The sequence below is a fragment of the Chlorocebus sabaeus genome, chromosome 12 (assembly GCF_047675955.1).
Source record: "Chlorocebus sabaeus isolate Y175 chromosome 12, mChlSab1.0.hap1, whole genome shotgun sequence".
In the NCBI taxonomy this organism is placed as follows: Eukaryota; Metazoa; Chordata; class Mammalia; order Primates; family Cercopithecidae; genus Chlorocebus; species Chlorocebus sabaeus.
In genome coordinates, this window is record NC_132915.1 from 80,075,303 (window position 1) to 80,087,356 (window position 12,054).

At 44.2% G+C, this 12,054-nt stretch overlaps 1 protein-coding gene across 9 annotated transcripts in view; it reads left to right on the plus strand.

The window, feature by feature from the left end:
• The window catches only part of PALM2AKAP2 (PALM2 and AKAP2 fusion), a 550,991-nt gene that overhangs the window by 514,726 nt on the left and 24,211 nt on the right, over positions 1-12,054 (plus strand). For all 9 annotated transcript variants that reach the window (XM_073021828.1, XM_007968463.3, XM_007968462.3 and 6 more), the window contains one exon: positions 188-2,609. In XM_073021828.1, the coding sequence (XP_072877929.1) occupies positions 188-2,609 (2,422 nt within the window). The remainder of the gene's footprint in view (positions 1-187; positions 2,610-12,054) is intronic.

Consider the following 12,054-nt stretch of genomic DNA (forward strand, 5'->3'; position numbering starts at 1 on the left):
ATAGTGTTGGGCACCCGTTACTACAAGAAAATGAACATTTAAGGGATTATTAGGAAATTTCTATTCAAAAGAATTTGTCACTGTGGTTTCCATTTTCCTTCCTCTTAGTTATGAGTCAGTTTGTCAGCATTCACATCCATAAGAGATGCAGTATTTAACCCCGACTTTTGTTTTCTCTTTATTCCAGAAGCCTCCCCAGCTTTCTGAGGATGATATCCGGCTAAAAAGCGAGGGAGACGACTATAGTGCCACCCTCCTGGAGCCTGTTACCAGCTCTCTTTCCCCAGATCACAAGAACATGGAAATTGAGGTGTCTGTTGCAGAATGTAAAAGTGTTCCTGGAATCACCTCTACCCCACATCCCATGGACCACCCTTCCCCTTTCTATTCACCCCCACATAATGGCCTCCTCACTGATCACCACGAATCCCTGGATAACGATGTTGCCAGAGAGATCCGCTATCTAGATGAGGTGCTGGAGGCCAACTGCTGTGATTCTGCTGTGGACGGCACATTCAATGGAACATCCTCCCCAGAGCCTGGTGCAGTGGTCCTGGTGGGCGGCCTAAGCCCCCCTGTCCACGAGACGACCCAACCAGAACCCACTGAGAGAACAGCTAGCCAGCAGGCACCGCCTCACATCGAGCTCAGTAATAGCAGCCCTGACCCCATGGCAGAGGCAGAAAGAACAAATGGCCATTCCCCCAGCCAGCCTAGAGATGCGCTGGGGGACAGCCTGCAGGCCCCTGTCAGCCCCAGCTCCTCAACCAGCTCATGGTGTTCTTCCCGAGAGGGAGAGTTCACTCTCACCACACTGAAGAAGGAGGCCAAGTTTGAGCTGCGTGCCTTCCATGAGGACAAGAAGCCCTCCAAGCTCTTTGAGGATGACGAGCGTGAGAAAGAACAATACTGCGTTAGAAAAGTGAGGCCTTCGGAAGAGATGCTGGAGCTGGAAAAGGAGAGGAGGGAGCTCATCCGCAGCCAGGCCGTCAAGAAGAATCCTGGCATTGCAGCAAAATGGTGGAATCCCCCGCAGGAAAAAACCATCGAGGAGCAGCTGGACGAGGAACATCTGGAGTCGCACAAAAAGTACAAGGAGCGCAAGGAGAAAAGGGCACAGCAGGAACAGTTGCTGCTGCAGCAACAGTTACAGCAGCAGCAGCAGCAGCAGCAGCAGCCCCCATCGCAGCTCTGCACAGCCCCTGCCTCTTCTCATGAATGCGCAAGCATGATTGACAAAGCAAAGGAGGACATTGTCACAGAGCAGATAGATTTCTCTGCTGCTCGCAAACAATTTCAGCTGATGGAGAATTCCAGGCAAGCAGTGGCCAAGGGCCAGAGTACACCCAGGCTGTTCTCCATCAAGCCTTTCTACAGGCCTCTGGGATCAGTCAACTCAGACAAGCCACTGACTAATCCGAGACCACCTTCTGTTGGGGGACCTCCAGAAGACAGTGGTGCCTCAGCCACCAAGGGACAGAAATCCCCCGGTGCCCTGGAGACCCCATTGGCAGCAGGAAGCCAGGGCAACACAGCCCCTCAGGGGAAGGAAGGGCCCTACAGCGAGCCTTCTAAACGTGGGCCCTTATCTAAACTGTGGGCAGAGGATGGAGAATTTACGAGCGCCCGGGCCGTCCTCACCGTGGTCAAGGATGATGACCATGGGATTTTGGATCAGTTCTCAAAATCTGTCAATGTCTCCTTGACCCAAGAGGAGCTTGACTCTGGTCTTGATGAATTGTCGGTGAGGTCTCAGGATACCACAGTCCTGGAGACCCTATCCAATGATTTCAGCATGGACAACATCAGTGACAGTGGCGCCTCCAATGAGACAACCAATGCCCTCCAGGAAAATTCACTGGCTGATTTTTCTCTGCCGCAGACGCCACAAACTGACAACCCCTCAGAGGGCCGAGGAGAAGGCGTCTCCAAGTCATTTAGCGATCATGGTTTCTATTCCCCTTCCTCCACGCTGGGGGACTCTCTGTCGGTTGATGATCCCTTGGAGTATCAGGCTGGCCTCCTGGTGCAGAATGCCATTCAACAAGCCATAGCCGAGCAGGTGGATAAAGCTGTGTCTAAAACCAGCAGGGATGGAGCAGAGCAACAGGGACCTGAAGCAACTGTAGAGGAAGCTGAAGCTGGGGCTTTCGGCTCAGAAAAGCCTCAGAGCATGTTTGAGCCACCTCAGGTGTCTTCTCCTGTTCAAGAGAAAAGGGATGTATTACCAAAGATTCTGCCAGCTGAAGACAGGGCACTCAGGGAAAGGGGGCCCCCCCAGCCACTGCCAGCTGTGCAACCCAGTGGCCCGATTAACATGGAGGAGACCAGGCCCGAAGGAGGCTATTTCAGCAAGTACTCGGAGGCAGCTGAGCTGAGAAGCACAGCCTCCCTCCTGGCCACTCAAGAATCTGACGTGATGGTTGGACCCTTCAAGCTGAGGTCCAGGAAACAGCGGACTTTGTCCATGATCGAGGAAGAGATCCGAGCAGCTCAGGAAAGGGAAGAGGAGCTGAAGAGGCAGAGACAAGTCTTGCAGAGTACACAGAGCCCCAGGACAAAGAACGCCCCATCGCTGCCCTCCAGAACATGCTACAAAACTGCCCCAGGTAAGTGAGGTGCCTCACATGAGAGACATGCCACAGCAGTCTGTTGTTGTTGATTCCAGCTCATGGGTTTCTATGTGGAGCCTCCTCTGTGTGTGTCTGGAATAAGTGTTGGGGGGACACTAGCATGAGAATTCCAGCATACAGGGACATGCCACAGAAGTGTCAGAGTGTCCTCTAGAAGAACCCTGAGCTTGGATGGAGTTTGCCACTTTCCAGAGGATGCAATCGCTCCTTTTTTGTTGTTCTGCTTTGGACTTGGTTTGTTATAAAGAATTGTTCTCTTTTACTTGAAAGCCTGCCCTTCTATGAAGGAGAGGCTGTTTGTGGCATAGAACCAGAGTGGGCCCGTGTGTGGACTATGTTGGAATCAGTAGCTTGACCCTCAGTGTCTGTAGTTAAGTCAAACCCATCTGATTTGGGAGCTGTCCTCTACTAACTAACCCCTTCTGAATGCTGGTTCCCTTCCCAGCAATGATAGTCATGGCTTGCCATTGCAGACTGGTCCATGCAAAATGTTTTTGTTCATCTTCTGTGTAACTGGGTTTTTCTTCTGAAGTCACCACAAAGCAACTACTTTGGAATCAGGGATAGGCACATCTTTTCTTGTCATGTGACCCCTTTCGAGAAGTTGAATGACTCTTCACAAAGGCAAGTGTTTAATCCCTTCATATTGCCTGGGCAGTCCCTTTTTTGAATACTTTGTGTAGATGGTTGATGTTAATTAGGGTGCTAATTATTATTGCTACCATTTGGATAATAGTGTGACCAGTTGTTTTGATTTTCCACGTGGATTTGATGGCAGTCAGGGATCCACGCATCTTCAACTGTAGAAAACACTGCTCAAAGCGTGGTCCAAGCTAGTCCAGAAATCATTTGCTACTGGTTCATTCTAAGTTCAGACATTGAGAGTAAGCATTTGAAAACTCTTATTGCAATACGATATTATCCTGAAATCCAAGCGTGGGATTTTTGCATTTTACAAAACTATTGCTTCATAATGGACTGGTGGGGAGAAACTGATGCTTCACTGGAGAAAATTTCAGAATCATTACCGTAAAGCATAATTGTTGACACTTATCTTGGTCCATCCAGATCTTAATCTTATCTTGACACTTGGCTTCCATCAAATCTACAATAACACAAGGTCACTCTTCTCATTAACTTTTTAAATTCTGAAAGAATCTCCAACCTAAAGAAAAGTTCCCAAGTACAGTACAAATGTCTTTCTATTTTGAATCATTTGAGAGTAAATTGCCAATATGATACCCCATCACCCCCAGTTTTGTAGACTGCTCCCTAATGTGAGTCTCTGATGCTTTCATGTGATTATTTTCAGGTTGTGCCTCTTTGGTAGGAATCCCACTAAGTTGATGCTGTGTTCTCACTGTATCCAAACAGGTAGCATGTGGTATTAGTTTGTTCCATTATGGGGACAGGTGTCAACTCTGATCACTTAATATTGATTATGATCACTCCATTGATGGAGTGTCTGCCAGGCTTCTGCACAGTAGTTACTTTTTTCTTTTGTAATTCGTATATATTTTGTAGGGCAATACTTTGGTATTATGCAGTTTTACCCCACTTCTTATCAAACTTCATTTATTTATGTTGGTATGATCTCATGGATTCCTGTGATATTCAATGGATTATGATTCATTTCTTTTATTATTTTTATCCTTAACTTGTTCAGTTACTGCTCACGGGAGCCCTTTCTGGCTAAGTTATATGTCCTTTGGAGATGTCCCCATTACCCTTTGAATGCTTCCTCAATTTCTGGCATCGCAAGATATTCCAGTTTCATCTTATACTTTCCCAACCCTGAAGTCAGCCATCTCTCTGAAGAGCACTAGTTTCTGATGATGGAGAATGGTATTTACAAACAAAGATCTGAGTGCGAGCTGTGCTCATTGTTATTGCATTGTCGCTGGCCCCGGGCACTCTCAGTGGACAGAACTAGAAATTATACACATCTCTCTTGAAAACCATGAGTTTGCCCCATTGCTTTTCAATTCTTATTTAATAAAAGGCTCATTCATACTTTCTCCCTTTCCATATTTGTAACCACCTTCTTGACAAGTTTTTGTTTTTAATAAAAACTTAGTTTTTATTATCTGTAATATGTTTATTATTTAACTAGCGCTCCTTCCCCCACACTCCAGTATGACCAGTCTCCTGTTTTCCTCATCAAACTTGGGCTCCAACATCATTTCTGAGTGGCCACTGCCACCCCCCTTCACCAACACCCTCCTTACCCTCCCTGGGCTCCAACACTACAGCAGGTACCATCATATTCAGCCTGGCCTAGTGACTTTTGGACTGAATTGTTTGGGAAGGAAAGGAAAGGGAGGAAGAAGAGGAAGAGTGTAGTGACTTTCTTAATATATGCCATCAAATTGGTGATAAAGTTTCAACAAATGAATAAGGTAGGGGGCGGGCAGAGACATTCAGACCATAGCATGAGTATGTTCAGGTTTCTCTGGCTCTGTCTGTTAATCGAACCCCTCACTATATTACCTCCAACTTTATTTCCAGCACATAAACAATTGTCTAATATAAAGATATTTTAATGCTTTCTCCTGATTCCCCCACCGGCTGTTGTCCATCAGGCTTCCCTACCAGGACCAAGGTTGCCTTAAACAAGTCAGCATCCTAAGGCTTGCCAGTGGCGTCTCAGCAACCCAGTATCAATCTCCCCAGTACTTCCCTCCATGCTGATACTGATCTGTTCTCCCATATCCTACCCTCATAGGATTGATTTCTGCTCCCTACAGGGGGATAGTAATTCATCCGTGCAAGTCTGCTCTAGTCTTGATGTCATATTGAGTACAATCATGATAATGATATACATGCCTGTCATTTCTTCATGTTTATCTGTAGAACATTTAAAGCAGGCACCCGGGCTTCCCAGAATTACAACATGAGTTGAACGAAATGGAATGTAAAATACAATTTTCTTCCTGTTCATGCCTGGAAATCTTTGGAGTATTGCTTGGCTGGCCAACCTCCAAGTTCATGATCAGGGAGAAGGCTGACGCATGACTCTGAGCAGCCAAACTAGACAATTCATGACTAGGGTCAGAACTCCTGGCTCCAATGGTTTTGTGAATGGAGATATTACCAAGTTCCTATGGCACGTTTCATATTTCATGCCAGAAGAAGTGACTCCACTAGTTTGTTGTGTGACTCAGATTGATGATTGGATACTTGGTGATGAAAAATACAATTTTTAACTTCTCTGGTAGAAATCATGCTGGTGGCATGCTGGAATCCTAAAACCTTAAAGCAAATAAAATCCAAGCCAAGATGTGGTAAGGAAGGAGAAATCTTCTAATTCTTTCCATACAAAAGTTGTCTAGACGGAAACCCCATCCCCCAGGTGTGGAAATGATGTTTGTTTTTGCTTTTAGTGTCTTTGCTTTTAAAAGATGGACAATGAATGATAGAAGTTCTGTTTTGAAAAGCATATAGTCATTGTTAATGACCAGGTATCTGGAAATTACCTTGTTGGTTCTTATTTGACTTTTTTTTTTTTTTTTTGAGACAGAGTCTTGCTCTGTCGCCCGGGTTGGAGTGCAGTGGGGCAAACTCGACTCACTGCAACCTCCACCTCCCAGGTTCAAGTGATTCTCCTGCCTCAGCCTCCCGAGTAGCTGGGATTACAGGCACCCAGCACCATGCCCAGCTAATTTTTTTGTTTGTTTGTTTTTTGTATTTTTAGTAGAGACAGGGTTTTATCATGTTGGCCAGGCTGCTCTCTAACTCCTGACCTCAGGTGATCCACCCGCCTTGGCCTTCCAAAGTGCTAGGATTACAGGCGTGAGCCACCATGCGTGGCCCTTATTTGACTTTTAAAGGAAGAAGCTCCATTTTAATAGAATTTGAATGACATTTGTTTATACAGAGGTGAACAAAAATGTGTAGTCCCTGCTCTCAGGGAACTTAATGGTTCAGTAAGAGAAACAACATTAAACAAATGAGGCAGTTTTATGACAGAGAAGCACAGAGACCTGTAGGAGCACAAAACAAGGAAGACCATGTTATTTGGAGGGTAAAGAAAGTCTGCCTTCCTTAGGAAATTACTGTCTAAGCTGAGAAATGAAGGGGTAAATTTGAGCTCAGAGTGTAGGGGAGAAGGAAGGGCACCTAAGAAAGGCTCAAAAGGAATAGAGAACTTGGCACATTTGAGATGTTTAAGAGTATGTTAAAGGAAGAGATTTAAAACAAAACAGAAATTGATTTGGAGTCAGACAACCAAGAGCTCTGTCAATCATATTAAAGGTTGTAGGCTTTAGAGTTTACACTATGGTCAGTGAGAAGCCTGTGAGAGTTTTTAAAGGAGTAATTATCTGAACACAACCCCGAGCTGTCCTGCCTTCACTGTGAGTTGATGGACTCGATGTCTTCCTGTTGTAATGAATCCATTTCACAGGCTTGGATTGAGCTCTTCCTGCTTATGAGCACTTCGGAAGGCCGGCGCCGTCTTGGTGAACACCCTGTATGTTATGTGAGGAGCCATGCTCCCAATAGTGTGTGCATGTGTGCCCTCTGCTGATGGCACTTAGAGACTAAAAGGAGGAAGGCCGGGGTGGTGGTGCATGCCTGTGATCCCAGCACTTTGGGAGGTGGAGGCTAGAGGGTTGCTTGAGCCCGGGAGTTTGAGACCAGCCTGGGCAACATAACAAGGCCCCATCTCTTAAAAAAAAAAAAAAAAAAAAAAAATTAGCTGAGTGTAGTGACACATGCCTGTAGTCCCAGCTACTTGGGAAGCTGAGGCAAGAAGGTTGCTTGAGCCCAGGTGTTCAAGGCTGCAGTGAGCTATATTGAACCATTGTACTCCAACCTGGGCAGCAAAGTGATATCATGTATCAAAAAAAAAAAAAAAGAGAGAGAGAGAGAATAAAGGAAGCACCTTTGCAGGTACATGAGCCTGATTTGAAGGGGTAACTCACACACTGCTGTAAAACACCCTTGAGGAAAGAATTAGGAGGTGGGATATCCAAACATTGTATTGAAGTTGCAGTTTAAGACCTTTTCAAATGTCTTTTCATATTGGTGTTGCCAACAGTTCTCACTTTAGTATCTATGTCTATTATTAGATATCCTGGTTTCACTTCCAAGTTCTAAGCATGCCAGAGAAACACGGTTAGGTGATGATTTGTTTGGTTTTTTGAAAGTTTCTGTTTTCATGCCAGATGTTGAATTTATCTACCAAGTCAGATCATTCACCCCATGAGACCTACATTATGGAGAGTGGCAAAAGAGAAGGTGGTGTAGGTTGCTATTAAGTTCCACAGCTTGGGGTGTCTGTTCATGGCTTCTAATATGTGGAAAGATGTGACAGTTATAAATCTTACTTTCGTAAGATGTACAGGAAGTATTGACTTCTGCTGCTGTCTGTTTAAGATTCCACATGAGGTGATCATTATATTATTATAAAGATTCTTAACTGGGTCTTTGTTCTTTCCCCTTCATTATCTGCAAATATCACAAGGGAAAGTCTTAGGAAAAATATGTTTGTGAGTGTCCACACAGTCTTCATGAAGCAGAGCTTGGTGGAGTGTGCCATGCTAAGTTAGAGCCAGATGGGGTACGGTTTTATTTGAGGTGCCCTCATTGCTCCATGGGGGAAGCCCCTGTGTCGGCATCTGACGGAAGGAATGATGATGAGAGAGCTCTCCATCGGTAGTACTCAGTCCCTCTCTTTCCTGCAAGGCAGGCACCAACTGTGCAGCTTGTAGGAGCCCTGCCGGCTGTGTGAAGCTAGCTAAAGCTTACTGTGGCATGTCCACAGATGGTTATTGTCCACCACCATGTTTCTAGAACATTCTCTAGTGACACAAGTCTAATCATGGTAGTTACAATTTATCAAGGCCTTAAAGCTGCATATAATACCAGTTATTTCACACTTGACATTTCTTATTTTCTCACTGAATCCTCCCAACAGCCCTCTCAGATACAAATTAACCCTTGAGGCCAGATATATTTCTGGATTCAGACTTTTTCTGATTTTAGAGAATTTATAAAGTACATACTATTATTTAGAAAAGTAATGCAATGAATATGCTATTATTTCACACAACTGGCAGGTTCTGGGGCAACACCCTGTGATCAAATCAAATTTCTACTCTAAAACTTGAGAAGAAGAATTAGTTACATTAAGTGGGGAAAGACTAGGAGACCCTAATGTCAGCTCATGTCAGGTTTTGCTGCCAAATAAGTTATGAAAAATCTTTCTTTTCAGACTTTTTTGGATTTGGGAATTATGCATGAAGAGTTGTGGACCTGTAATATTATTCTTTTTCAAAATATTACTGCTAGAGCCCAGAGAGATTAAGTTGCCCAAGGTCGCTCAGCGTGAAAATGGGAGAGTCTGGTTTCAAACTCAGGCTCTCATTTGTCTCCAAAATCCATCTTCTTTCCCCTACCTTCTCCTTCCCGTCTGTTGAGCCTGCTCTGCAAGGTATGCAGTAATAGCTTCTCTCTCCAACCTGTAGCTCAGGTTCTCTCTACCCTTTCCCAGTCTCAGGCTCAACCCCTGCATTTTCCTGGGTCCTTCCTGATCCTTCTTTTAGGAGCCACTGTAGCTCTGCAATCCTTCTCTTGCAGTGGCCTGGGTGTATAAATTTGACTCTCAGAGGCCATGAAACAGTGCTTCCCTAGTGACCCAGGATGATTCCTTTCTGCTTTCAGAACTCAATTCCAATGCCCCAAATTACAGTAGGCAAAATCACTCAGGCTGTCCAAAGATCTGAGCAGATAGCCAAGGGACTAACTTAGTCCACTTCAGCCATCTAGCCTAGCTGCTCTTGTGAGTTCTTTATGAAAGTTTATTTCCCAGGAAGAAACTCTGCCATTTACTCCAGAAACAGGCTCATTCCTTGAAAACTTTGAAAGAACTGGGTACTCAAGCAAGGAAGCAATTTTTAAATTTGAGGATGAGCAGGGATAAGTGTTCATTATTCTGTTAACTAAACATGAACACTTTTGGTTCAGTGGGGTCAAAGTCAACTAAGTTAGTTGACTGGTGATCATTGAGCACCATGACTACATACTCTTCTCCTTGCCTTTTAAAAATTGAGCTTTCTTCCTTGGACCAGAACTTCCCTGTGTTCTCTTTACCTAAACCCAGCAAGTATGTTTTCTTGAAAAATGCATGCCATTTGGAAAGGAATTGGTAAGAAAAGACTATGTTGAAGCTGTGTTTGGCAAGGGGTGAAGGTGTGCAAAGAAACCAGGACTTTTCAAAGTATAGAATTCCACATTCTCTTTAGACATTACCCTTAAAATTTTGGAAAGGGCAACTGCCATGATTAAACCTGCCAGTCAGCCTCACTCTTGAGATGCTGTGGGCCCAGAAGTCTTTCTTCTGTAACAAGCCTGCGATCACAGCTTCTGGGCAGCAGAACTTTGGAAAAAGCAGAACGTTCCCCACCAGCTGAATTCCCTGGTGTAAGCAGGTTCCGCTGTTCCTGCTGATTGTGCTGGGTCTTCGGATATATCCACATGTCTGGGTTGACTCCTGCTGGTGCTGGGCCACCACGTGATGTCCTCATTGCCTACTTCTGCATGGCCTCTCCATGCCACGAGTTAGTTAGGGGAGCATCTTCTGAGGAATCAAATTCAGCCATGTACAAAAACAGATGCATAGTTTTCAGGTGACAAAGAGGGGGTGAATCAAAGAACCTAATTCTTGCAAGTTCCTTGGTAAGAAATAGGAAGTAATCAAAACCAGGCTTGGGAGCAGGATATCCTCTGTGACTGCTGGAGTTCAGGGCAGAATATGACTGTGTCTTTTACTAGCCATAGTTACTTGCTGTGTACTTCGCCAAGGAGATTGGCATTTCAGGTCTATTTGATCTTTGTGTGCTACATACATATGGGGTGGAAAACTAGGGGCTGAGGTGGGTCAGGAAGAGAGCGTGTGGACAGACCATTAGAGCACCGAAGAATACATGTGTAGTTCTTGTAACGAGATTTTCTTTCTCATGGCCTTGAAGGTAAAGTAAAAGGCTTCTCAAAACCTGTGTGTATCTAACTCACAAGTATTACCAGTCTCTCTTTTATTTCCCATTACTCAAGTATACATTTGTATGCAAAGGCCGAGTGAGGTGGCTCATGCCTGTAATCCCAGCACTTTGGGAGCCTGAAGTGGGTGGATCACTTGAGGTCAGGAATTCGAGACCAGCCTAGTCAACACAGTGAAACCCCATGTCTGCCAAAAATACGAAAATGAGCCAGGTGTGGTGGCGCACGCCTGTAATCCCATCTACTTGGGAGGCTGAGGCAGGAGAATCGCCTGAACCCAGGAGGTTGTAGCGAGCTACAACCCCTACTGCACTCCAACCTGGGCAACAAAGCAAGACTCTGTCTCAAAAAAAAAAACAAAAACAAAAACAAAAAAACAGTGTGATGTAAAAAAGCTGGTCAAGGAGAATACATGCTAAAATGTGACAGTCACTTCTCTGGAATTAGTATCTCAAGCTTAATTCCTGACTCCACTGCTTGCTAGCTTTGTGACCAAGTTACTTCACCTCTGTAAACCTCAGTAAAATAGGAATAAAGTTATACCAGCCTCATAAAAAAGTTGAGACAGGGCCTGGTACATAAAAAGCTCCTAGTAAGAGTTATTATTGTTGTTATTACAACATTACAACATTATAGTTGCTCTTTTGTTTTAAGAAAAAGCCTAGAGGCTGATCGCTTGAGACCAGAAGTTCAAGATCAACCTGGGCAACATAGTGAGACCCTGTTTCTATAGAAAAAAAAAAAAGCTGAATTTAGTGTTGTGTACCTGTAGTTCTAGCTACTCAGGAGGCGAGGCTGGAGGATTGCTTAAGCTTGAGTTCAACGCTGCCGTGAGCTATGGTCATGCCACTGGACTCCACTCTGAGTAACAAAGCAAGACCCTGTCTCAAGAAAGAAAAGTCCAGAAAGCCTTAGTAGAATTATTTATGAGTTGCTCTTTCGTGCAGTTGTGAGCCTGAGATAAATAACAGAAAACATATGATAAAATTGCTTTCTATTCCTAGCTGGGATTTTTTTTTTCAGTTACTTCCTTAGAATTAACATTTCTCTTGGAAACTTGAGGTTGGGAATAATGAGTTTTCAGTAGTCCACTATGATTTCAAAAACTAAAGAGTAAAAAATCCATCATTAAATGTATTGAGTGACAATAAAATTACATGTATTACCATAAAAATGTTTTCCTTTTGGGGGGAGGTAATCTTCACACAGCCAAGCCTACCATGCTGGTAGAAAAGTATTTAACAAAAGGATCTTGGTGGAGAATTACTATTCACCATAATTTTCGTTCTTACTGTTTTAATTAACTTTTTTCCTTTTTGGTCTTAAACTCTGCTTGCCCTGTAAGAGCAGAGCTCTTTCTTTCCTTCTAGAGTTTTCATCCTCTTCCAGTTGTGTTCATAGGGATAAACCCAATATCAGC